This window comes from Otolemur garnettii, unplaced genomic scaffold (genome assembly GCF_000181295.1).
Source record: "Otolemur garnettii isolate 467f Iridium unplaced genomic scaffold, OtoGar3 scaffold00098, whole genome shotgun sequence".
Lineage (NCBI taxonomy): Eukaryota > Metazoa > Chordata > Mammalia > Primates > Galagidae > Otolemur > Otolemur garnettii.
The window spans coordinates 4,781,506-4,809,328 of NW_003852493.1; the positions used below are offsets into that span (position 1 = coordinate 4,781,506).

The following is a 27,823-nucleotide window of genomic DNA, read 5'->3' on the forward strand; positions in this document are numbered from 1 at the left end:
ATTTGAAGACTTTCATCGCCAGTGTGAACATCTCAAAAGAATCTCCAGATTTATACCCTAAAGAAACTTTCCCACACATATGTTTATAGACCAACAATGTTTTAAAGAATTAAATAAAAATCACATACATGACAAGCAACAGTAGAGGAGATAAAGGAATTGTGCTATACCATGCAACAGTCTACTACACAGTAATGAAAATGGGCAGACCTACAGATCCATATATATATATAATGGAGAGTGAAGACATTTGAAAAAAATCTACAGTAAGTTTCAATCATATAAGTTTCACAAATACACAGAAGTAAACGTTACATTTTTCTTCAGACTATGTGTATATATCCTGAAATACATATATATGTGTGTGGACGGTAAAATTCTAAAAGAAAAGCAAGGCGATTATAAAAAACTAATTACGGTAGTGATTACTATAGGCTTTCATGTCCATCCAATTATTCATATCAAAAGTTTAATTTAATTTCAGTTAGGTTATAAATGCCACAAAATCTGCTTTCAGATAAGTATGGAGGCAAAATACAAACCCCAGAAATACCAAGACAGAGACAACTCTTGCCTTTTTAAACAGAAAGAGTTTGGAAACGTGAAGTGGGGGGAAAGACAAGCAAAAAGACAATTATATAAAATAGTCCCTATAATAAAGCCAAGCTAAACAATGTCACCCCAAAAGGATTTTATTTGTTCCATTATTATATGGCAGAAAATAAACAGCAATAACTAGAACGAAGTAGATTAAAACATCAGAACAGCTCTAGAACTAGTTATATACAGTCTTTCCTTCAACCGTCTCTCTTTCTCCATATGGGAGCTGGAAAAAACCTGTCTTTGTATAAGGCAGAACAAGCACTGCAGTAGCTTTATTATTTATTTATTGTGTGTCACTATGTTACAGTTAAAATACTGGGCTGCTGGGGATGACGAGACAAAGAACAATGGTCTCTGCCATAAGGGACTTTTTCTATCTGATAAGGGACCCTAACTTCACACTTCTGCAGGTTAGAGATTAGGAGTACTTTATTGAATATAAGGCTGATGGGAATTGCAATATTCAGTGGGGCAGAGATATTAACTACCCAGTGGGTGTGCCTGTGCTCCCCAGAGTTCCCAGCTCCCTTGCAGTTTAATTGGACACATGACAGGTTCTAGTACGAGCCGTGAGTGGAAGTGTTGTGCGCCACATGGTGCCAGAGCATTAAAAAGCCAGTGTGTGATCCTCCATATCCTCTCTTCTCCTGATCTAGCAACCTGAAAACTGTATTGAGATGGCAGCATCCAAGGATCAAAGTCACCTGGAATACTGAGTCACCATGGTGACAGCAGATGCCATGGAGAGTTGTCTAACCTATAGAGGACTTTGTGTAATAAGTCTTGTATAAAGTTGCTGAGATGACAGGATTTATCACTGTCACATAAGCTAGCCTTATGCAGACACACTGCTGAAGGGAATAAAAATTCATCTGAAGAATACCTAAATATATGGAATGAATTGGATGCTTAAGGAAGAAAACTAGCAATCTCTGAGAATCCCCCCGATACTCACCTCAAAATATACTAAGAAAAATATACATAAAAACATGGCCTTACTTCACAGCTTTGCCACTGGTTTGGGATACTCGGTCGGAGTTTCTGGTCACACACAACCTTCCTCATTTCCTCTATCGAGGGATCTGAAGGCACCATGTCGTAATAAGGCAACTGGTACTCCTCAACAATTCCTATAAGAAATATGCATAATGAATTACTCTACGTAAAGAATGAACAAAGATGCCTATTTTGAAATAATACCAATTAAGTCTTCAGGCAGGAATGACATCCCGGAAAGCTGAAAAGTCAGGTTTATGAAAATGATGTCACACTATAAAGCTAAGGATATACGTTTAAAAGCATTCAGTTGCGTAGTTATGTAAAGTTATAAAAATTATACTATACAAATTTTCATAATGGTAGAAAGGTTCTATGATATTTGTACAATATGTAATGTATAAATTCTAAAATGTATAATATAAAATATTATATAAAATGTTGCTTTTTGCTGCTATGAATAATTTCATAATTTTAGTTATATAAAATACAATTTATATCTTTTCTATTAGGAAAATTATTTAAATTTTTATTTGATTAAAATACCATTTATGTAATTTAAAAGTAATGTAGGATTTTTTCCAAATTATAAAATTTATAGCACTGTCTTATTGATTGGTGAATGAAGTATGTACATTTCCCCATCAGATAGCTTTTTTGAAATAAAACAACTTTCTCTCTTTGAAAACTTTTAGGCCATTTTTTGAAAGTTGAGTTCCTTACATTTAGAATTTAGAAATACTATACCTGAGAATTTTCTGGAGAAGCAACTGAAGATAGTCAGTGACCGACAGTTCAACATGTAGATTAATGTTTAATGAGCCTCAAATACAAAGATGACCTTAATTATCAGACTATTACTGCAATTCCAAGAAATTCATGACAAAAATTTGTTTTATCAACTGTAGCCCTTTTAAAATATGTAAGTCATGCCATCTTGTTGAAAAATTAATTTTAAATCATGTTAACTAAATTACTATTTTTATACTTGAGGTAAATTTGAGGACAAAAAAACTTTAAAGTAAATCTGGAGAAATATCAACATGAAATTTTTACAAAAATAACAAACATTTGAAATTTTGCTATTTATCAAGAATTGTCTTAAGCCCAAATTTTAACTAATTTATTTCCCAAAACCAGTGAATAAAGAAGGTACCATATTATTTCTATTTTACAGAGAAGGAACTTGAACCACAGAGTGATTTGAATTTGCTCAAGAACACGTGGCTAGTTAAGTGGCAGATCAGAATGCAAACCCAGGCTCAGGGGCCCTGGTGTACTGCAGTGCTATTGCTTCTGTTGTGAATACTTTCAGTTCCTGAAAGTTTTCTATACCATATAAAAATAAAAAGCATATTTTCTCATTCAAACATAATATTAACCTTACAAGCTTTTCACAAAATTTTCAAGTTTTTTTTTTTTTAAGAGAGCATAATGTACTACAAAATAACATCAATACAAAATGCAAACTTTTTTTGTTTTGTTTTATTTTTTTGAGACAAAGTCTCAAGATGTCACCCTGGGTAGAGGGCCTTGGAGTCACAGCTCACAGCATTCTTAAACGCTTGGGCTCAAGTGATTCTCTTGCCTCAGCCACCCAAGTAGCTGGGACTCCAGGCGTCCACCACACTTGGCTATTTTTTTGTTGCAGTTGTCATTGTTGTTTTAGCAGGTCTGGGCTGAGTTCAACCCTGCCAGCCTCCGTGTATGTGGCCAGCGCCCTACCCCTGAGCTATGGGCATGGCCTAAAATGCAAACTTTTTAATATAGCAAATTTGATTATCAGTGTTTAATAATGACAGCTCTTTAATTGAATGTTTGCTAACAGCAGGCTCTATACTAAAAGCTTCCTAAGGATTACTTCATTAAATCTTCAAAGCCCCAGGGGTCAGTTTTATTATTACATTCACTTGACAGATGAGGAAAACACAAATAAGTAACTTGCTTAAAGTCTAACAGTGAAAGAGATGCTAAACCAAGGCTTGCTTCTCACTTTCTCTTGCTTCAAGGTGAAAACGCTAAACAAGTTTCTACCTGCATTTAACTTTTTCACCACTGATAAAGCAGTTCCATCAGGCTGCATTTGTAGGGTTTCGTCTTCCCAGTTCTTCCTCTCACTATTAAGTTCTAAACTTCTGAGACTAGTAGAGATAGGACGTTTGTCTTCATCACCTTCCTCCACCTCTTTATCCTCCCACATTCATAGCATAGGAAAGAAAAGATGACCAAGAAAAGCCTAAGAAACAGAAGGCTTCAAGTCCTGTGCCTTGGGAGTCATTTAACTTCGTTGGGATATAAAGTATGAATACCAGCTGGGAACTCAAATATAGTCTTAAGGCTCCCCCAGCAACTGACAGACTGGATCCCCTATTGGCCAAGGGGATCCCTAAAATTGAGTTGCTAGCCATGAGAAAGGAAATCAGACATACCTTACCATGTCCCCATTACCTTCCTAGAGTTGTCCTTTGTGAGTCATTAACAGGACTCAAGTTACATAAGACATACCTATGGGTCCTCAGTATACAGAGTAAACATTAATTTATGAGTCTGGGCATATGTCCAGAACTTTATCACTTATTAACAGATCCTTTGTCTTAACTCAAGAATTCCTTTTCACTGTTTTTCAGACAAAACCCAACTCTTTCAGCCAACTGTCAGCTAAAGAATCTTCAAACTCACCAATAACCTGTAATCATCGCCCCCCTCCAGATGTCCCACCTTTTAGGGCCAAACCAACGTATGTTTTCCACATATCAATTTACTACTTTACCTGTAATTCCTGTCTCCCTACAATGTACAAAACCAAACTGTAACTCCCCACTGCTAAAACCACCCTCCCAAATAATAAAGGGGTGTAAGGTAAAAAGAAGAGCAAGGGCCCCAAAGCTCTTAAAGGAACAGGTCTAGCTAAAATAATGATAATAATCAGCCATTGTCCCCTTGCTTGTTTGATGATAATGGTTATCACTGTCTCTTTGTTTGCTTCTTCATAATTGCTACTCTAGAGGGCACAGATGGAAGCTGGACAGATTTTTAACTTTTCTACATAAATAACACCACTTGTTTGGAAGCTAGGGGTAGTTGTTGAGTTATCTACCACATCCTGTGGATCAGCTGTCCCACCCAGACAGCTGCCCTTGCCAAAGGACTGCTGATTCCACCCTAAACCAGTCAATTAACAGGCCCTGATTGCCTAACCCTCTGTCCACTAAACTCTCGGAAAGCACATGTAGTGAGAACAAAATGGAGTCCTTCAGACTAGGGCTGAGATGACACAGCTGGTCTGGCTAGTTTGGGTTGTACGTGACCTTCACCTCATGTCTCCCATTCTTGCTGTTTTGTAAACTCAGCTTTAACCTAAAAGTATATATTTTGAGTAGTTTATGGCAATTGGTTTAGGAGGTTAACATTTGAACTGGAATATTGTTTTGGGTAATGGGTTGTGCTGATTATTGTTTATTATGGGTCATGGGTTATGCCAATTATTGTTGTTTAAAAAAATTAATATGATTTTTACTTTGAACTTTATGTATAACACTGTGCTTTTGTAAATGGAAGAACAGAATAGTCTTGGAGAGGCTACTGTCCTTTTTCTCCAGAATCGCCAGCCTTCTGATGACACAAAGTGTGGTGGACCCATCCCTGTCTCTGCATATTGACTGACAGCGACAGGTGGCCGGACCCCTTCATCCAGTAACATCTCCACTTGCTCCAGGCTTCTTTGGGGTGGCTCCAGGTCACCGCTACTCAAATTTGGCTCAGAATAAACCTTTTAAAATCATTTTACGAAGTATGGCTTCATTTCTGTCAACATAGCTAACTCCTTACAAATGAAAGTAAGAGAATTTTCAAGTGCTTCACAAAATATTATTATGGAAATTAGAATCATCAGAAGGGCTCTCACCCCCCCCATCTAAGCAATAATCACAATATAAAATTTCCATTGCATGCAGGATGTCCCCATTTTTGCCCACTAGACAAATATCACCAAAAGATATTCTCTTAAGTATTTAGAAATGATTCAATATAGTGCTTAGAAAAAAAAAAGACAGAAAATTGTATCTTGAATTCAGAATATCAAGATGGAAGGACAGGCCCAAAGAATATTTCCAAAAATCTTACCTCCCACTGAACACCTGCGGGCTATTTCCCAGTAAACCAGACCAACAGAGTAGATGTCTGCTCGTTTAAAAGAGTCAAAGATATTCACATTCATTGTGTCATCAAGTATTTCAGGAGCCATATACCTTCAAAAACATGCACATGTCAGGTTCTGTGTATGACTTTAGAGCAGTTCAGTAAAATACAACCTTAACAATCCAGATACAAAATATAAGTGAAGATAGCATGTATCAATTGTAAAGGTAGATCTAAGGCACTGTAATAGAATAAAGTTAGATAAGATATTGATTCAAATAATTAAAAGACATTTTAAATAGAACTAGGACTCATTGTTAGAGCAGGTGTTCCAGGAGCTCAGTTCTTGTAAAGTACAATTGGGGGAAAATGCAGGGAGCAAAGAGCTCAGTAAAGAGAAGGAACTCACTTTCCACCAATAGTGTGTGGCATAGAAAGCTCCCTGAGGGTGGACTGGGTTTAATTCCTTGCGGTGGGCCCAAGCCTCCTGCAGCGCTCAACAGCATTCCACAAATAATTTCTCTGCATGAACAACCCACTGGCTCCAAGAAAATTATAGCGTTATATGAATGGAGCCAATTAGAATAAACCTATAGTCCGTGGATTCTGACTGAGCCTAGCTGTCTTGGGGAGATTCTGGAGATTTCCTAGAATTGAAATGAGGATGCAATATCCTCCCAAACTTTTGGAAAGCGGTAAATCCTCTGAAGGAATCCAGCATCTGAAGCTTCCTTGAGGGTCCCTGATGCAGAGATACTCAGCTGGGCAGATGAGCAAGTTAGGTTTTCTTTTTATGGGGAAAAGAAGAAAAGTTCCCCTACCAGCTGCCCAGTCTGAATAAACTGCCCTGAGGCATCCTGCAGCCTCATTAAGATCTCCTAGGGAGCCAAGCCAAGGACTCACAGACACATGTCTGTCCTGGTATCTCAAGTATGGCTTGGAGGCTGACTCTGTCAGCTTAAAAATTCTCTATTCTCAAGGGTCTTTAACAACCCCAGGGACATATTTGGGCAGTTTCTGATTTCAAGGTTAAGAACCCAGAAATTATACTAAAGTAATATAGGCCTGAGATGCAAATAAAAGGAATTAGAAGTAGGCTGGCCACGTGGCCATAGGGTGGCCATCATAAAAAAAAAACACCAGAAACCCCATTATTGACAGGTCCGTCCTGACATGTGTGTGATGCCTATTTTTAATTTTAAAGAGGCTGTTCCTTGAAAATGGGAATTGTATCCAAACATATTATCTTTACACATGTCAATGTAGGGGACTGAAGGTTAAGTACTAAATTGTTATATAGTATCTTCAAATATTAAAAGAATATGATACCACATAAGTGTATTTAGCTATCCTAAATGATCTATTCTACTACATTGATTCTGTATCTGTGAAACCTCCCTTACAAATAAAGGGGTACATGGCTAAAGCTAGGGTAAGGGCCCCCAAACTCTGAACTGAGCTAAAACAATAATAATCAGCCACTGTCACCTCAGTTGCTTGATAATAAACACAGTTCTTTCTGTCTGCTTCTTTACCCTGGAGTCAGGCATGCTTATTGGTTATAAAGTTTCTTAACTTTCTCCATATAGAACATCACCTATTTGGAACTTAGGGTTAGTTTTTGAGATGTCTTCCGGGTCCTGCATTTCAGTGACGGACCCACACAGACCTAGTAACAAACTCAACTGTTCTTAGACTCCCACTCAAGGTCCTGCAATTCCAGTAACTGACCCGCCCAGAGGGCAATCCATATGAAGGGACTGACGGTTCTACCCTGAAAACAGCTGATTGGCAAATCCTGATTGCCTAATTCTCTCTCCACTAAACTCTTTAAAAACCCTGTCTCCCTGGTTCTGGAAGGAGAGGCAGATTTGAGGAATTTCTCCCGTCTTTCTGCATAGCACTATACAGAATAAATTCTTTTTCTGTTGTAAACCCTGCTGTCTCTGGATATTGGCTTTCTCTTGAGCAGTGGGCAGATGAACTTGGCTGGGCAGTAACTCTTGCTTTATAACCATTGTGCCCACGGAGTCTTCAGTGAGCGGAAGAAGACTTCTTGCTTTCTAGGGCCCAATAATTTCCTATTTGGTCCAGATTGACCCTCCTTCCCTTATATAACAGGCATTCATGTTTATTGGGGAATCTTAGAAGTCTTTGTTTGCTACCAGAATAAGTCGTCTTACCTCTTGGTCCCCACTTTAGGATTCTGAGGTATGTCAATAGTGTTCAGTATTGAATCGTGCTTCACAGCCAACCCCAAATCTGCTATGGCACAAGTTTCACATTTTTTCACTAAAATATTCTTTGATTTTATATCTCGATGAGCAATAGCAGGTTTCCCTATGAAACATAAGAAGATTATATTCATTTTCTTCTTTGCTGAAGATCAAAAAGAGCTAATTTGTTTTCTTTGTAGCTTTTATCGCTATCTAATATCTTGTTTATTCATGTGCACATTTAATCATCTGTTCTCCCAACCAAACAATAAGCTGAAAGAGGGCAGTGCCTCTGTCTTGGTCATCATGTGCCTCTAATACTTAAAACACTAGGTGACTTTTAGTACCCACCAATAAATATTTTTAATACATGCAGAAAAAATTAGTGTTGCTATGTCCATATAAAAACATGGCAAATACTTTCTTACAAAACAAGTCTCAAAACATCTACCACCCTAGATGTCCAGTTCTGAAATACGGCCCAAATATCCCTGGGGGTCCTTGAGACTTTTCCAGCTATATATCTCTCTGATGCCACTTTTTCTTCCCCTACTTAAGCCAAAACAACATACAAACTGAAGAAAAAGTGTGAAAATCCAGGCATTAAACCAGACATTGAAGAGATTAACACCAATGTAAAATAAAACCACTATTTTCACTAGGTAAGTTTTATAGTTTAAAAAATGTAATATTTTAAAGCTATGTTGTTTACATTAACATTTAATTGATTATTTAAGTAAACTAATAAGTTTTTTTTTAATTTCTCCATTTTAACTTTTAATATGATAAGTAGTTGTAAATATATTCCAGGTACACCAAAATTGGGGGGGGGTCTTCAATAATTTTTAAGAATGTAAAAGTATCATGAGTCCAAATTTGACAACCCACCACCCTGTTTAGACTAATGACTTTCAAAGCCAATTCCATATTAACACAATAAATAGAAAAGGCAGTGGATATTATTTGCCCTGCAAATAAATGATACACCATTTTTTTCAAAATTATCCTTTTTGATTATTTTTTAATTATAGGTAAACATTTAAATTATTTGTATTCTCTGAATATAGACCACTTCCCATCAAAGTAAGATCTCCCAGTATATGTACTGAGATAAAACCATCAGGAAATGAATTTTTTAATATTATATGCATGATATACAAAATGGCGAGTACATAGAGGAGAGTTGACCATCTAATGCCAAAACCTTCAGCTTTATAAAGTACCTTTAGTGTCTCTTTACATTTCATAATTATTTGTAGTGAACTAAAATACAAACCAAACACTAAAATACCACTGTTTCTATTCTCCTATTCAAAGAGAAAACACATTAAAAGAACACACATACCTTGTGTGCCAACGATCTCCATATGAAGGTGAGCTAGACCACTAGCTATTGAAAGTGCCAGTTTGATCATTCCAGCCACTGTCACTATATTTCTATTCAGATAGTCATATAAGGAACCCTGTTCATGATATTCAGATACAAGCCAAAGCTGAGTCCAAGTTCCATTATCTAACAAGAGAACATAATTTTATTATTGTAAATATGCATTGAGAAAGAAGCCAAAAGCTTTAACAAATGTCAGTGTTTAAAGTTAATCTGTATTGCTAGCAAAGTTAATTATTTTAGTGGAAACGCTTACAGTCAAGTTAAAAAAGGAAAGAGTCTCAGTGAATTCCTCAAGATGCTGGCATATTAGAACCTGTTATACGTACCCACCACAGAAATAGGAAGTTGTGAGGCCATGGATTCTAACAACTGAATGAACAACACCTTTCTTATTCCCTCCATTGCTATCCCACATTACAGAAGAAACTCCTGAGAGATGCACTGAGGCCTAGTGTTGGGTCGTAAAGTAGTCTGAACTTTTAAGAAAGATTATACCAATAAAGATCATAAATACAACAAATCTACTATCAAAACCAGCTATCAAAAAGCTGACATTCTAAAAAAAAGTTCATGTTATTCATCCTTCAAAATACGAAGTTGATTTTCCTCAAAAGCGTATAGTAAGAGCCAAACAGGATTTGTTCTGTCAAACTGGAACTCAATCAAAAGGCCACACTCAAGATCCAGAGGCCACATGTGGTCCCAAGGCCAAGGTTCCCCACCCCTGTCATAGACATTTTCAAATAATTTACCTAATTGAGCCAGAGCTGATCCAGCTTATGAAAGACTTTTACCAGAAGAGAAATTAGCCTAAAACTTCTCTAGGTACACAGTGTTTGATTCCCTGGAGTTAGCTTTAACTTTCAGAATGAAATGTCTGCAATAATCCTGGTGGTCCTGACTAGTTCTGACACTCGGGGCACACATCTTGACGGAACATTTGCTGATAACTTCTGTGTTATCCAAATATTTAATTTCCAAATCCAGGTAGTGATAAAATGTTTTAGGAATGCAAAAGTCAACAGAACATGATAAAGTTCGTTAATAAGCTGACCACACGTAAAACTGACCTTCCTCACACCTCTGTCCCTGACTGACATCGGTGGCTGTCCTTGCCCTCTCACTCACATCAATGCTTTTGTCAGACAGTTGACTAAAAAGGAAAGCTATAAATGTTGCAAAAGAGAAACAAATTCCAGAAGATGAAAGTGATGTTATAATGTCTGCATTAGAATCCTGCAAATAAGCTGCTGACAAGCGGAGATAGAGCAGAGGTAGAGCAGTTACACAGAAGAGAAAACCCAGGGTAATCTCCCCTGCACATATTGCTGTATAATTCAATAAACACCATGATTAAATGAGTCCCATCAAGATGATCCATGTAGTCATTACTGTGTTGACAGCATTCCTAATTAATCTAACCAGTAGGTAGTTCAGCTCAACATCAGGAGCAAAAGAAAACTATTTTCAACAGCTGAATGAAAATTATCTCATTCTCAATAGCCTGGCTATAGTTTTAAAATCTATAGTCGTTATTAACTTGGAAAAAACGTTTTGTTTTAGCTCATTTTGCCTTAACTTAGTTTCTCTTGGGCAAATCAAAACAACAAAGCATCAACAAACATTATTTCGGCTAAAATGTACAGTCAATGCTAAGGCCCTCTTTTTCCATCTAATTAATAATAAACACTTTTATAATCAAGTGTACATTACATTAAAATAACCATATGTTTTTAATTATCACAGGCAATGATGGACCCTTGACATCCACAGATAACCTGTTTTAACTTATTTTGAGATACTTCTGTTCATAACTTTGATTCTGCCAAAGTTCTTTGTAAGTATTACTGACTAGCGTTAAAATTTAAAAACTGACCAGATCAAGGTTTCCTGCTTTCTGTTTCCTGTTCCCTTTGTTAGGGGCAATAAAGAATAGTTGAAGAATAAACGCTTTGTAAAAAGAAGAAAGAGACCATAGGCAATCCATAAAATTTATATGTAGCCTCTGATTATACAAGCATTGCTAACATTTTATGACTTTTTATTTTAAATACAAGAAAGTGGATTCTATGTCTTGCTCTATGAAATTTAAAAAATGACACCGTTTGGCACTGTTAATGTTACACATCAAGATATAAATCATGCATAAAGTAACATTAATAGAAAATTGCACTAAAGTTATCTTGTTTGCCACCATTCAGACACAATCCAAAGAGATTCTATTCATAAAAAAAAAACTTGGGTCCTGAGGATGAAGCCTGTTATAAAGAGGAAAAAAACGCAGTTCTGGCAAAGCTGAACATTCAGCTAGTATTTGCTGATTGTACCACTTATTAAAATATTTCTGTCCTGGTTGGTAAATAACCACTATTCAATACTCCCCCCCAGTGACACTCCTTTACCCCAGATATCCAATGTCCTTGCCCTCAAAAGACCCAGCAGCAACTGGAGTGAAGACCTAGCATGGCAGGGTTCTGCAGAACTCTGGCCCAGCGGGAGCTTCTCTTCTGATTGGTTAGTTCCTGCACCACCCAGTCAACACATGGCTCCAGAGACAGCATACTTTCCTATCACTCATTTGCCCTACTTCATTGTATGGCTATGGACATTTATCTATGGAAAAGAGGAAAAAATTCTTTCCTCAATAAAGAGATTAAACTTTTAAGTAGATTTCATTAAAACCAAGAAATGGATTTATAGATTCTCAGCTGATAATAGAAAATATTTTTACTCGCTGAACCCAATTATGTTGGAAATACCTTTGTTATCAGCGGCAATGAAACCCAGGATGTTCTCGTGTCGCAGCATGACCGTCTGATAAATTTCTGCCTCTCGAAACCATGATCGTTCGTCTCTGGAGGAGAATATTTTCACAGCCACATCTTCCCCACACCATCGTCCATGCCACACCTCACCAAATCTACCTTTTCCTACTATTTCCTGAAGTACAATCGTTCTTGCAATTGTTCTTTGAACCAACAGAGGTAGACCTAACCAAAGAGATGGAATTGATGATTAAAAGCAAGGGCCAGAAACTGCCACAATGATGGCTAATTTCACCTAAGAAAGCAAAACATTTAAGCACTTTAATAACCTTCTTGACTGTGAAGAAATAAGCATCAGTATATAAGACTTTAATATCACTTTAACATTGAAGCATGCTCAAAAATACTTTCAATTATGAATATGAATTTCTCTTTATATTCACAAGTAAAAATTTTTTGAACAGAGCTCGCTGCTGCAATATCTGATTTCCAAGAATTGCTGCAAATCTTCATTTGCCCATCAAAGCCAGTCAGGTTACTCAATACACAGAGTGAAAGAAAAAACATTGTTAGCCTTTAAAATAAAACCTATGGCTCCTGGTACAGCTGGGGAAGCAAAAGAATTCTTTGTGAATTTTTTTAAATCCAAGTTAAAATTGGAAAGCGTGAAGAATCAAATTCAATGATCAGATGAGGTCATGATATTACACTAAAGACAAAATACAATATCCATTTGACATTTTCTATGGAACAAAAAAATTTCAGTAAAAATATATTCTGAGTGTATGTATAATATTTATGTTCTTTGAATTAGTAAGTCTACTTTGAAAGATTTAATCCTGAAGATTTAATGTAAAATGTAGGAAAGTTTATGTCAAAATGTTGAATGCATTATTATTTTTATTTACAGGAAAAAGTAAGGAAAAGTATCAGGTAATAGAAAAATTGTGAAATATCGTACAGATATTATAAAGACGACCCAGTTAAGAAAGACCTGGGTTCAAATTTGAGCTGCACCACCTAGCAACCATGGGTAAGTATCTTAACTTCTCTGAGCTTCCACTTCCCTTCTAAAGAACTGGGGCTAATAAATATTACCTGTCTCGTAGAGATGATAAGAGAATCAACAGGCATGTTAAGCACCTAGCGCAGTATCTGGTGTATTACATGTTCAGTAATGGTTAGTATTATGTTTCTTAGGATGGATTACTGAAAGCCAATAATGACAACGTTGCTACTTATAAAGAGGTATTTCTTAATGACATGGGGAAATGCTTTTGCTATCATGTTAAATGAAATTGGCATAGTAAAGTTTATCCATACAAATAAGTGTGCCTAGCTATTAAAATATGCACAGAAAAAAGAAACACTAAAAATGGAAATATGCTAAAGGCTATGATGGTTATTTCTATCTGGCAGAATTGGGATGAGTTGTGACGTTCTTCTTCCTAATTTCCTACAGTTTCTTAATGTCCACAAGGAGTATTTCATGTGGAAACTTGTATTTCACATCAGAGGAAAAATAATGTAAACGGTTACAGTATAAATTTATTCTGGAAAGTCATGTTTCGTTATTGTACTCAGATGGCTGGGAAAGCTTCACAGCAGCAACCCTGCAGCTCGTGAAGGCTTTGGCCCCTGCTCCTGAAACGACCCAGTGTTTATTTAGATGTTCTCATGTTCGTGAGAACCACCCACTATCGCTAAATAAGCACAGACTATAAATTTGCTGTTAAGGGTTCCAAAAATTAGTCACGAAGACCCTGAGCCAGAAAATTCTTTTGAAATCATCTGGTTCAACTCCATCATTCAGAGGCGGGAGAACTGGGGTCCCTTGGTAATCAAAGACTTACCCAGGGTTATGCTGTTAGTAAGAGGGAGACTTAGAACTAAAATACTGATCTTCGGGCCAAACTCTGCTCTCTCAGCATTCAATGAATGACTGTAGTTCTCCTCTGGAGGGAGGACTTTTAGCAGCAAATTACAAGGTGACAGCCAATTTTACTATTTGACCACAACTAAGAGTTATACTAACAATTATTAGGCCAAATTTCAATCTCAGTCTCTTCCTTTTTGCTATCCCATGATTTCACACACACACACACACACACCACATACACACACACGTTACCAATAATAACCAGCACCACCAACACAACAACAAAAGGATGGAGAACCAGATGAGCCAATTTCAACTGATCAAGAGCATGACAAAGGCACCAATCAGGACAAAGAAAGACAGCAACATGTAAGGGGGTTAATACAGCAATTAAGTTGAGGCAGTAAAACTCAACGCACGTTGCTTCAGTATCTTTAAAACAACCACCAGAATGAACCTGATTGTTCTGTTGCATGCCTAAGCAATTTCATTTCAAGATACATGGATTTTGTCTCCTTAGATAGGTTCATTTTCATCTTTTCACCCAGGGATTGTAGAAGCTGATGCCTGTCTTATGAAAAGGCACCTTTTAGTAATGTCACTATCAATCAGAATTGTTATTACATCAAAGGAAAGCAGCAATCTACCCAGGCTCCTGGAAGCCACCTGAGACACAGTCCACTCTCAAGATAGTCCAATAGAATACTGGTCCATTTTCCTCTCTTGCAGGTAGTATAAGTCTTTGAAATTTGCCCCTGACCAGATCAGGAACAAGCTTCGCAATTTTTGTTTTTCAACATCAGACAAAGACGCCTTAGCACAGTGGTTACAGCGCTGGCCACATACACCAAGACTGGCAGGCAAAAAATAGGTGATGTGGCAGGCACCGGTAGTCCCAGCTACTCAGGAGGCTGAGGCAAGAGAATCGCTTAAGCCCAAGAGTTTGAGGTTTCTGTGAGATGTGACACCACAGCACTCTACCAAGGGCAACATAGTATGACTCTGTCTCAAAAAGAAAAAAAAGATCACTGGCCAATTAAAAGCAGAGGGAACTGACTCAGTGCCTGTGGCTCAAGTGGCTAAGGTGCCAGCCATGTACACCTGACGTAGTGGGTTCGAATCCAGCCCTGGCCCGTCAAAAAACAATGACGGCAGCAACCAAAAAATAGCCAGGCGTTGTGGCGGGCGCCTGTAATAACCAGCTACTTAGGAGGTGGAGGCAGGAGACTCACTTGAGCCCAATAGTTGAAGGTTGCTGTGAGCTGTGATGCCACAAGACTCTACCCAGGGCAACAGCTTGAGGCTCTGTCTAAAAAAAAAAAAAAAAAAAAACACAGAGGGAATCGCCCAATTCCCTTCCTAGCAAATTTCTGTGACTGAGATCTTGCTACGTATAGGCTCATTCTCTGGTTATTTAAAGCCAGGGGTCACAGACAAGCCCATGCAACTGACTTTGGGGAAAAAATGCTTAATAATCTTTCAAATTGATCTTTAAAGAAATCACCTGTGCTTAGGTATATTTACTGCTTTTTTTTAATGACAGTTCTTAGAATCATATGAAGAAGAGAGAGTCCAGAAGTCAATAAACCTAGACTTAGGTTTTAAGATGTACAAAAACACCACAAAACTTAACAATAATTTTTGATTTTGTGTCCTGGCTTATGACTACTTTCTTAAACTAAATATCCAATCTCCAGTTTTTAAATCTGTGTTACTTTTACTTGAAAGGAAATCCTTGATCATCTTAAATATTTTTAAGGAGTATCTCCAAAATATACATATATTTCTACCTAACATGTTCAGATGAACTGAGATATATTGGTGAGAATTAAGTAAATAGTTCTTTCACTGCCTCATCCTTATCATGAAATCATATAAGTTTTCAAGAAATAAGTTTTCAAAATCAGAGAGCACTCTGCCTAGAATATTGCCAGAGTTCAAGAAATTAGTGGGCCTCCAAATGTAATATTCAAAGAAAGAAAGACTATTGAATCCTAACAAGTTTTACTTTTAAAGAAAGAAGGCCAGTCTTCTTGCCAATTTAATTTGAATTCCAGTTTTATAAACTTTGGAGTTTGGAGATTTTCTTTTCAGCATTCCTCCTTTGGAAAACATGCCACTTAATTCATACAATGATGGTGTAAACATTTAGACTTCGGTCAATTAGAGGGTAAATGGTTTTGCCTCAGAAGCTGCAAACTATCTAGGCTGCCTGGATGCTATATATAATTAGGCCTCTCTTTTCTAGGGAATCTTAAGATGCTTTAGGTTAAATACAGATGCTCCTATAGATGGCATAGCTTCTCTGCTGCCTGCCACCATTCATTGTGCTTGCCTGGATGCTCCTAAAGGCTGGTAGCAAAGGGGTCCTTCAAAATTCTGGGTTACAATCTTGATGATGCTTCCAAAACAGGAAGGGATGCAGGGGCTTCTGAAGTGGCTCACTTAGGCTTACTTTCATTCTTATTTCTGCAAGCCAAGTGCTGGCAAGATTTCTGGAAATAAATATACAAGTAGGAAATTGGAAATCCCCTATCATTTGAGGGAGTTTAATCTTACGGGGACAATTGGCTATCACCTGAAACCCCTCCTCCCCTCTAAGAAAATCTTCAAATACTTTGCACTGTACAAAAGGCTTATTTGGACCATGATATACATAGGTACCTGGAACTTTGAATTGCTTCACCAATGGTTCTGGAGTTCCATTAAAGAGGAGGAGAGTTCTATAACCTTAAGTAGCCAAAGCCAGCAAAGGAATGCTGTGTTGCTCCTTTGATTCTATTTCTGAGCATTAAGAACATAACTCTTGGTGCTTTCTTCAGCAGCACATATGCTAAAAATTGGACTAATACAGAGAAGATTAGCATGGCCCCTGAGCAAGAAAGACACTCAAATTTGTAAAGTGTTCTCTACCTCAACTTTACCTAACAAATGCAAACAATGTAACCTAATTTGTACCAATATATTAATCTGAATTTTTTTTTCTTGCGGTTTTTGGCCAGGGTTGGGTTCGAACCCGCCACCTCCAGCATATGGGGCCGGGCGCCCTACTCCTTTGAGCCACAGGCGGCACCCTAATCTGAAATATTTTTTAAAAAAGAACATACTCTTGATTTAATTTCAGGTCAGCTCCCTATTAATTCACCCACACTTCCCCGGAGGGCCTAGAGATTCCAAAGACCTTCATAACACAAGCAAAAGTGCTCAAAGAACACGACTTTGGGCAACTAGCACCTTCCCCAGAGCAACACCTTCAATATAATACCCCTAGCTATTCTGAGTCCATGAAACATAACCAAGATAGCAACAATGATTATTACTAACCATGATGAGGGAAGGGAGGGAGGAGAGGAGAGAAACTGCTTTCTTCCTTCAAAAATAAATTCCCACAGAACGTGAAGATGAGAGTCTGAACATCTAACACTGGAAATGGTAATTGAGAAGACTAAATTCTTTAGGCCATGACAGTTTTTCTCTGTATCAATTCCTAAAAGAAGCTTCTATGCCAGACCTTCCCATGTAGTCCATCAAGAACTCTACACAATGAAGTTCATAATATGGGGGACTTTTTTATTGTTAAAAATGTATTTATTCATTTATTTATTTATTTTGGAAATAAGAGTCTCACTTGTCACCAGGCGAGAGTGCAGTGACTTCTTCATAGTTCATTGCAGCCTCCAACTTCTGGGCTCAAGTGATCCTCTCGCTTCAGCCTCCTGAGTAGGTAGGACTACAGGTGCCTGCTACCACACCTGGCTAACTTTGTAAAATTTTTTTTGTACAGATGGAGTCTGGCTATGTTGCCCAAGCTGGTCTTGAACTCCTGGCCTCAAGCAATTCTCCCACCTTGGCCTGCCAAAGTGATGTGATTACAGGTGTGAGGCCCCCTCCCAGACTACTAACTTTCAAATAAGTGCTTTCTTACTGAGAAACGAATTATAGGTACATACCAGAGCCAGAACCGGAGGCAGTCACATCATAGATCAGGTCTTTAAGGGTCTTTCCAGCATTTGCGAGGTTGCACTCAGAGAGCGGTTCCTCCACATTGGATCTCTTTTTCTTCCTATAGGTGCACCACCGCCCTTGGCAGGCCCATGCTATCAGCATGGCAGCTATGGACACGAGGCACACAGGCACAGTAATGACAACAGCCAGTTCCATGGGTCCAAGTTTTGGAGCATTTGGTGAGGCTGCAGTTTAAAAAAGAAAAAGCATGATCAGAAACCAACCCATTTTAAGTATTTTAGAAATTGGAGATTCAATCATGGAAATTTCACATTTAAAATACAAAGCCATGTAGGATGCACTATGTTCACTGGTATAGGCTATGGTAGAAGCATAGATGGGGAAAGGAGTAGGAGGTTAGATCCTAGCTAGGAATGCTTATATCCTGTGGCCACCAGGCACAGGATTCGGATCACGGAGAAACACTCGCACATGAGATCATTTTTCAACCTTCAAAGCCTTTGACACTTTTCCATCTACTAGTCCCCACCCCTGTATTCAGCAGTTCATTTTTAGAGCATATGCATTCATTCATGCCACAATTACTGGGCTCTTGCAATGGGCTGCCAGGATTCCAGGTGCTAGAGACACAGTGGTGAGTTAAGAGCCCGAATCTCTGCTCTGGGGCACATATGTTCCCAGACGTCCACTGGACAGATTTTTAACACAAAGACAAGAGAGAATAAACAAGTGCTATGAGCAAAAATGAAGCAGGGCAAGGAGTAGGGTGATGCTGGGATGCCACTTAGTTGGGATGGTCGAGGAAGGCTGGTCTGAAGAGGGGTGAGGCAGCCCAAATGTAGCAAGGGAGCCCCCACCAAAGGTACCGTGGAGAAGCGTCACAGCAAAGCCAGCATGAGAGGCCCCAAGGCGGGGACCTTGTATCATATGAGTTCAGGGAAAAGCACCCACAGTGCAGTAAATGAGGGAAAGGGAAAAAGTAAGGTCAGAGGGGCAAAGAGGGGAAAGATCGTGTGGAGTCTCTTAAGCCAAGAGGACCATGAATTTCATTCTAAGCAGAGGCCGCTGCAGCGTTTCACTAGATGAGAAATATGATCTAACTCTTACTCTGAGCGGCTGCTGTGTGAACAGTAACTAGGGCAGCAAGGATAAATGCAAAGAGATCAATTAGAAACCTAATGCAAGAAGCCAGGTGGGAGATGAGGGTGTTGGCTGACAACTGTACCTAAAATAGCACTTCCTTCCCAGCCCCCATTCACTCTCCAGACACCCTGTCCCCTTTGATTTTAATTCCTGGCTCTTATCACATCTGACACAATATATACTCATCTATTTATCGTCTGATTCCCTCCAAAGCACATAAGCTTTTTGAGACGTCTGCCTGTTTTGTTCCAACCACATACTTACTGTCGACCATGGTGCCTGACAGGGAGTAGGCACCAGTAGATGGCTCTTAAGTGGCGGAATCACCAACAGTTTTATTAGTTATGTTCCTAATAAGTAAAAAATGAGGCTTTTTGTTTAAGAGAACAAATATGGCCATTGAAACCAAATAAAGACATAATTAAATTTGCAATTCTAATTTTAAAAACACATATAGCCAATTTTTTTTTTACTTTAACTTCATCTTGCATTTAAGAAATCTTTTTCTAATTTAGAAAAAAGTGATATATTAAAAGTCTATGATGACAGAGTTTCCTGTGTTTTTCTTTTTTTTTTTTTTTTTGCAGTTTTTTTTTGGCCGGGGCTGGGTTTGAACCCGCCACCTCCGGCATATGGGGCCAGCACCCTAGTCCTTTGAGCCACAGGGGCTGCCCCTCCTGTGTTTTTCAAATAAGGTATTTTTACACTTGAAGCTGACACATTGTTCATTTCCTTTTTGTTCACTAAAGACAGCCTCAGCATCAATTTCATCCTCCTGTCCTCCCTTTGAGATGTTGACTTTTGTTTTCAGCAAACCTCAAGGTGTATTTGACACGGGAATAGAACTGAGGAGACATGTTCTCCAACGTCAAGGAGAAGTAGAAGAATCAGGTTTTGGAGAGAGAGAAGCCCAGCTCCAGCCGTGGGCTGCCACCTCCTCACCCTGCCCATTGAGCAAACTGACTCTCCATAGGCCAGAGACAGGGTTAGAGACCAGGCTTGGAAACAACAGCCTAACACCTCACATTAGAGTCAAAGCAAAAGACGGTGACTGACGGGCCTTGTGAATTACACCATTCCTCAGACTTCCTTCTTTGCATTGATAAAGCCAGAAAATTTAATATTTTAAATGTATTTGCATTTGACTAACAATGTGTCAAAAATACATCATTTGAAAACAAATATTTAATTCCAAAGGAAAAAGAATCAAATTTTTCAAAAATGTGTTTATAGCAGTTTCTCTATAATCCTTGAAATCACAGTCTATATACTACCAGTAAGTAAAAGATTTAAATCTGTTAAGTGAACTCAGAAACCAACATGTTCCACGCTGTTCTACTACTTCTGCCTGGTGAATTTTAACCCAGTACCGACTTTCCTTTCCGTGAGTGCTTTAGGATTCATTAGAGGTTGTACAGGTGCACAGGAGGAGAGGCTGGCCTGGAGCGTTTTTACAACAGGTGCTAAAAGAACTCTGTGCTTTGACTTTGCTTTAGAAATTATTAACTATGAAGTACTTGCTACTTCTAAGGTGTTGCTATAAAAGAATTTTGTCGTCTATTTTACAATGATCTTTCAACTGTCTCTCTATTTGTATGATTTGTATGTCCTCATGAAGGTATTCTAGGTTTTCTAAAAAAGCCACAGAATGCATTTAATCTCCTGCAACTTATGTAAACATCTATTTAAACAATTTTTTAAAAAATTATATTCCACTATTAAATATATCTATAGGACTAAATTTTATTTTGATAGGTATTATTTGGAACCATCAACATATATGTTAGCAGTAAAAAGCTTATTGTCTTCATTTTAGTAAAGCTCTATTAAGCAGAGCTCAGATCATCACTATAGCAACTAATAAAGAGATAAAAGGTCAGCAACCCTGAAAATGGAATAATCTCCATCAAAGTGCACTGCTCCAGAGACAGCGACTGCTCTCAGGGATGTTTATTACAGGTAGGCAATGTTTCTACTCTTGTGAACAAATTTACTGGTACAAGTTAGGAAGAAAAAAAGATTACTCAGCTAGAAAGAGGCTAGCAACAGCATTCAGAAAGAACTCCTTAAACACTGACCAATTTCCAAATCAAACATTTGTAAAACTATGCTTTAAAATAAATGTTGGTTATAATCTCCAGGAGAGATAAATGAAGGAAACTGTAGTCTGCACCCAATGAATCACGGTAGGAGACAATTGTGCAGCTAAGAACATGTTTTAATGATAGTTACCTTTGATGAAAATATTAATTTTTCTATTAGGTTTTATATTCTTTTTTTTTTTTTTTTTTTTTTTTTTGAGACAGAATCTCACTTTGTCACCCTGGGTAGAGTGCCATGGAGTCATAGCGCACAGAAACTGCAAACTCCTGGGCTCAAGGGATCCCCTTTCCTCAGCCTCCCGAGTAGCTGGGACTACAGGTGCCCGCCACAACACCCAGCTATTTTTAGAGGGGAGATCTCACTCTTGCTCTGGCTGGTCTCGAACTCATGAGCTCAGGCAATCCACCTGCCTCAGCCTCCCAGAGTGCTAGGATTATAGGCGTGAGCCACAGCACCCAGCCCAGATTTTATATTCTTGATGATAGGAGAACTCTTGTTGTTTGATAATTTTCAAGATGGGGGATTTTCATTGCCAAGTAAGATGTATTCTCCACGGAATCAGCACTTCCATGAGGGAATATGTTAAATCCCAAAAGTGAGGTGTGGGGAGTGCTACATTGCTAATTCAAGTTATTTCCCTCTTTAGGAAATTAAATGAAGAGGATGGGGAAAGTGAGAGAATAGCATTAGCTCAGATACGTGAGAGCCTTGCTCACAAATATCTCCCCTGTATAAGCTCTACAATATGTTAAACTGAGAAAACACAAAGAAAGAACTAGCAAGGTGGAGAGAAGGAAGAGATGAAAGAAAAGAGAGGAAGGTAAGAAGGAAGAAATAAAGAGAAAAAATTTTAATTTTTTCTTGTGAATTTTGTAACTTTCCTTAGAGACCCGGGTGGAACTGCTGATGGTGAAAGTCACTGGTGGTTACCACTGCCCAGTTTAAGTTCAAAACAAGTATAGATGCATCAGGTCCTCCTAGGACAGTTTATGACTCTAATTACCTCCCATCCCTTCTTCTTTTTTTTCTAATAGTTTTTCTAATCTGTTTTTGTTGTTTTGAGACTGAGTCTCACTCAGTTTCCCTAGGGTTGAGTGCCATGGTGTTATTGCTCACTATAGCAAGTCACTAAGTTGCCCTGGGGTTGAGTGCCATGGTGTTATTGCTCCCAGCAACCTCAATTCTTGTGCTCATGTGATTCTCTTGCCTCAGCGTCCCAAGTAGCTGGCACTACAGGCACTTGCCACAACACCTGGCTATTTTTAGAGACAGGGTCTTGATCTTGATCAGAGCTGGGCTCAAACTCGTGAACTCAAGCGATCTGCCTGCCTCAGCCTCCCAGAATGCTAGGATTACAGCCGTGAGCCGACGCACCCAACCCTCACCCCTTCATGTTTCATGCTTTAGGAAAGCAAACCCTTAAGAAGAAAAACAAACAAAAAAAATGAGACAAAGTGGGCATGGTGCCCAAGCTTACTCTCCTGCTCCTTCTTTATCAAAAATATGAAAAAGTATTAATGTTTATGAGATTTATATGACCTTCAAATTAATTGATTTACGTTTCCTTAGTTTACGCTATTAGAAAGATATGGTTCAGAATTAAGCATACTTGATCAGTTGTTTCCTATAATTCATATTGACCATTGGCATGACAATCTTACAATATAATATTAATATGTACGTTTGATGTATAGGCACATTTCTCAGTATGTATGGGGAAGAATAGAAATGAAGGCATTACAGTGAATGATACATAGTAATTGAGAACTGGCTGATAGCTGTTTAGAAACAAATCCAGGCAAAGAAAACAGAGGTCTTCATCCAGACAAAGTGGATTTTTGTGAAATTTTTCAAGGTTAGTGCTTCCTTCCCAAATGTCACTATAGCAAGTCACCACAGAAATCCAAAGGGCCCCAAACACCTCTAAAACCCCACAAACTAATTCAGCATTAAAACCACTCCTCCTCCTTTTATTAAAGTTTTTTTTCCCCAAGTGAAAAGATACCATTTTGCAATGTTTAATTTGTGATAGTATCAATATCAAGTCTTCAATTGCTTTCTCACCCCACCTCCCCAGTAAAAAAGAAAGCATTTCTGTCTCCAGATTATGTCTTTGCAATGTTCTCAGGTAGTCACCCAACCAGCAGACAATGTTGCTAGCGATGCTTTCTGACGGGTCTGTTCCTGGGCTGGCACCTGGGAGAAATGCCGCCAGTCGACTGAACGACATGATGCAGTTCTGTCCTTGCACCTACCCTGTAAATCTCCTGTGACATAGGCCTGTAACTTCAATTAAAGCGGCTTTGTTTAGCTCACAGGTTTCTCAGGGGGGGAAATGGAAATAATACGTACAGCTGAAACCGAAGAGAGAATACATTACTGCTAAGACATTCAAAGCTAGCTTGTTAATTAGCTCAATCAGAATAATCTCAAACACAGAGTGACATCCTAAGCAATAAGAAATTTCTCAAATCGTCGTGATGAACCTCCGTTAACCTGCCACTTCACAGCATCCTTAAATGTAAGTACCATCATTTCTGGTTTGTTAGATTGGTCTCTTGTTGCTTTACCAGACTGGTTCAAAGACTAGATCCAACTGGATTGCTTCGCATAGCACCGACTGAGAACTTTCTAGCAGGGACACCAGAGGAACAGGGCGCGATCCACAGCCATGTGGAATTAAAGATCCACTAAGCCACATTCAACCCATCTGGAGAGCAATTTCAAAGCAACTTTACAAGTTAAAAACATAGAGAAAAATGTATGTAGGAGTGGGGAAGGAGGGAGATAAGAAAAAAGATCATCGTGAGCTAATCTGTTCATGATGAATCAGTCCAACATAAGAGAATATATAACTGCATTTTGATGGGAATGCAAACTAAAACAGGCTCAGGAGCTAAGTCACAAACCCCGCTTTTGTTTACTGCCCCCATGTAGCTCTGCACTCACTGACTACAGGCAAATGCCCCCTCCACCCTTCAACTCCCTGACTCCTACCTGGAGCATGCTCTAGCCTACTATTTCTTTACAGTGACCATTAAAAGTTTCATCGGGAATAATCCAAGTACAAGTTAATTTGATGAGCTCTTTCCAGCAGGCTCCGCTATAGGTAACAGCAAATGGCCTCCCTTCTGTTCACAGCAAGAATAGTCATGTCAAAAGAGTTGTTTGTGATCAACATTAACCTCAGGTACTGAAGGAACGGAGAAGATTTTTGAATCTAGCAATTCACCCAAACTATAACGGGGGCAGAAATAACGTGACAATTATTTCTGCCATTTAACTAATTCAGACAAACTATTGAGTGGTCATTCCATTGCTTGGTGCTCAATCTATAAATGGCAGTTTGCATACACTATCTTCATCTAGCTGGACTTCATAATTTTGTAGAAAACAGCAAGCACACATAAAAATACTTTCTGGGCAGGTTCTCCTTGTGCTGCTGGTTTTCTGGGAGTATGTGAGGAACATCAAAAGACTGTAAAACGTTTATCCATTAGCATTTGAATTTAACAATAACAACTTTTTATGCTTCAAGGAAATGGGAATGTCGGATTGAAGAATATAATCATTGACATCAATGTTGAATGAAGAACTTACACTCAAGCAGAAGTGAGATTAATAAAACGTAGGAAGGAGAATTTAAATGGGTTCCACAATTAGTTTTCCTTAATCTCAGAACATATACTAAGCAAAAAATGATAGTTTTTTAATATCTGTCATCAAAACACATATTTTCAAATGATGCATGTTTGTAAAAAAATTAGTAATTTTTTTTATTGTTTAGGATTCATTGAGGGTACAAAGAATTAGGTTACACTGATTGCAGTTGTTAGGTAAAGGCCCTCTTGTGTCCTGCCCCCAAGAGGTGTGTCATACCTGTGACCCCTCCATCCCCTTCTCTTCTCCCCTCTCCCCATTCCCCAACTACCCTTTGTGTTAGATCATCTACTGCATTTCTATTAGAATTGAGTACATTGGATTCTTGCTTCTCCATTCTTGTGTTGCTTTATTAAGAAGATTGTGTTCTACCTCCATCCAGGTTAATATAAAGATATAACATCTCCATCTTTTTTAATGGCTGAATAGTATTCCATGGTATACATATACCACAGCTTGTTTAATCCATTCCTGGATTGGTGGGCATTTAGGTTATTTCTACGTTTTGGTGATGTAAATTGAGCTGTGATAAACAGTCTAGTGCAAATGTCCTTATAATAAAAGGAATTTTTCTTTCTTCTGGGTAGAGGCCTAGTAATAGGATTGCAGGATCAAATGGGATGTCTAATTTGAGTTGAGGATTCCCCATACTTCCTTTCAAAAGGGCGTATTATTTTGCAGTCCCACCAGCTGTGTAAAAGTGTTCCCTTCTCTCCACATCCACGCCAGCATCTACAACTTTGAGACTTTGTGATGTGGGCTATTCTCATTGGGGTTAGGTGATATCTCAGGGTAGTTTTGATTTGCATTTGTCTGATGATCAGGACGACGAGCATTTTTTCAAATGTTCGTTAGCCATTCATCTGTCTTCGTCAGAGAAGGTTCTGTTCATATCTCTTGCCCAGGGGGAGATGGGATTGTTTACACTTTTTCTGTTGATTAATCTGAGTTCTCTGTAGATTCTAGTTATCAACCCTTTGTCAAATTGATACCCTGCAAATATCTTTTCCCATTCTGAAGGTTTTCTTTTTGCTTTACTTGTTGTGTCCTTAGCTGTCAGAAGCTTTTTGGCTTAATTAAGTCCCATTTGTTAATTTTTATTTTTGTTGCAATGGCCACTGAAGTCTTTGTCATAAAATCTTTCCCCAGTCCAACATCATCAAGAGTTTTCCCCACACTTTCTTCTAAGATTTCAACAGTTTCATGCCTTAGATTTAAGTCTCTTATCCATCTTGAGTCAATTTTTGTGAGGGGTGAAAGGTAAGGAAAGAGATTCAGTCTTTTACATGTGTTATACAGGTCTCCCAGCACCATTTATGGAATAGGAATTCTTTTCTCCACTGTAGGCTTTTATTTGGTTTATCAAAGATCAGATGGCAAGTGGAGACTGGTTTCATCTCTTGGTTTTCTATTCTGTTCCATATGTCTAGGTCTCTATTTTTGTGCCAATACCATGCTGTTTTGATTACTATGGACCTGTAAGCCAACATAAAGTATGTTTGGGTGTTGTCTCCAACTTTTTTTTCCCCAACTTTGTTTTTATTACTAAGAATAGCCTTAGCTGTACAGGGTTGTTTTCTGATTCCATACAAAACAAAGTACTATTCTTTCCAGTTCTTCAAAATATGATGTTGGTATTTTAATGGGGTTTGCATTGAATCTGTAGATTGCTTTGGGTAGAATAGACATTTTGACGATGTTGATTCTTCCCAGAGCATGGTATGTTCTTCCATTTGTTAGTGTCTTCTGCAATTTCTTTTCTTAGGATTTCATAATTCTCTTTGAAAAGATCTTTCACCTCTTTTGTTAGGTATATTCCTAAGTATTTCATTTTCTTTGAAGCTGTTGTGAAGAGAATTGTGTCCTTGATTTGCTTCTCAACTTGGCTGTTATTGGCATAAACAAAGGCTACTGATTTGTGGACATTGATTTTATACTCTGAGACATCACTGTATTTCCTAACGACTTTCAGGAGTTTTGTGGTTGAGTCTCTGGAGTTTTCTAAGTATAAGATCATATCATCGGCAAAGAGCAAGAGTTTGGTCTCCTCTGCCCCCATTTGGATGCCCTTTATAGCTTTCTCTTGCCTACCTGCAATGGCTAGAACTTCTAAAACTATGTTGAATAATAGTGGTGATAGTGGACATCCTTGTCTGCTTCCAGTTCTAAGTGAAAAAGCTTTCAGTTTCACACTATTCACTATGATATTAGCTATAGGTCTGTCATAGATGGCTTTAATCAGCTATTATGTGAAACTTACTCAATGTAGAATGTAAACGTCTTAACACAATAACTAAGAAAATGCCATGAAGGCTATGTTAACCAGTTTGATGAAAATATTTCAAACTGTAAATAAAACCAGCACATTGTACCCCATGACTGACTGCATTAATGTACACAGCTATGATTTAATAAAAAAAAAAAAAGAAATTTGCCACCTATGCCTATTTTTTGAAGTGTTCTTGTTAGAAAAGGATGCTGAATTTTGCCAAATACTTTTTCTGCATCTATTAAAGAATAATATGGTCTTTGTTTTTGCTTCTTTTGATATGGTGTATTACATTCATGGATTTGTGTATGTTAAACCAACCTTGCATCCCTTGGATGACGCCTACTTGATTCTGATGTATAATTTTTTTAATGAGCTGCAATCTATTAGCTAAGATTTTGCTGAATATTTTTGCATCAATATTCATTAGTGAAATTGGTCTATAGTTCTCCTTTTTAGTTAGGTCTTTTCCTGGTTTTAGAATCAAGGCAATGTTTGCTTCATAGAACGTATTGGGGGAACGTTCCTTCTCAATGTTTTGGAATAGGTTCTGCAGTATAGGTACAAGCTCACCTTTGAAGGTGTGATAGAATTCTAATGTGAAGCCATCTGGTCCTGGGCTTTTATTTGTTGGAAGCTTTTTTATTGTTTTTGCAATCTCAGTGCTTGATATTGGTCCGTTCAAGAGATCTATTT

The 27,823-nt window shown here is 38.2% G+C and overlaps 1 protein-coding gene and 1 non-coding gene across 4 annotated transcripts in view; one reads left to right on the top strand and one right to left on the bottom strand.

Annotated features, from left to right (window-relative positions):
• The window catches only part of ACVR1C (activin A receptor type 1C), a 106,297-nt gene that overhangs the window by 18,566 nt on the left and 59,908 nt on the right, over positions 1-27,823 (bottom strand). For 2 of the 3 annotated variants that reach the window (XM_023516818.1, XM_012808980.2), the window contains exons 3-8: positions 17,937-18,176; positions 12,102-12,332; positions 9,298-9,465; positions 7,920-8,076; positions 5,722-5,846; positions 1,603-1,733 (exon numbers count right to left, since the gene is read on the bottom strand). In XM_023516818.1, the coding sequence (XP_023372586.1) occupies positions 1,603-1,733; positions 5,722-5,846; positions 7,920-8,076; positions 9,298-9,465; positions 12,102-12,332; positions 17,937-18,176 (1,052 nt within the window). The remainder of the gene's footprint in view (positions 1-1,602; positions 1,734-5,721; positions 5,847-7,919; positions 8,077-9,297; positions 9,466-12,101; positions 12,333-17,936; positions 18,177-27,823) is intronic. The other variant, XM_023516819.1, reaches the window with a different exon arrangement.
• On the top strand, positions 16,796-16,903 carry LOC111727240. The gene has a single exon (XR_002774840.1). It is a non-coding gene; the product is annotated as a U6 spliceosomal RNA (small nuclear RNA).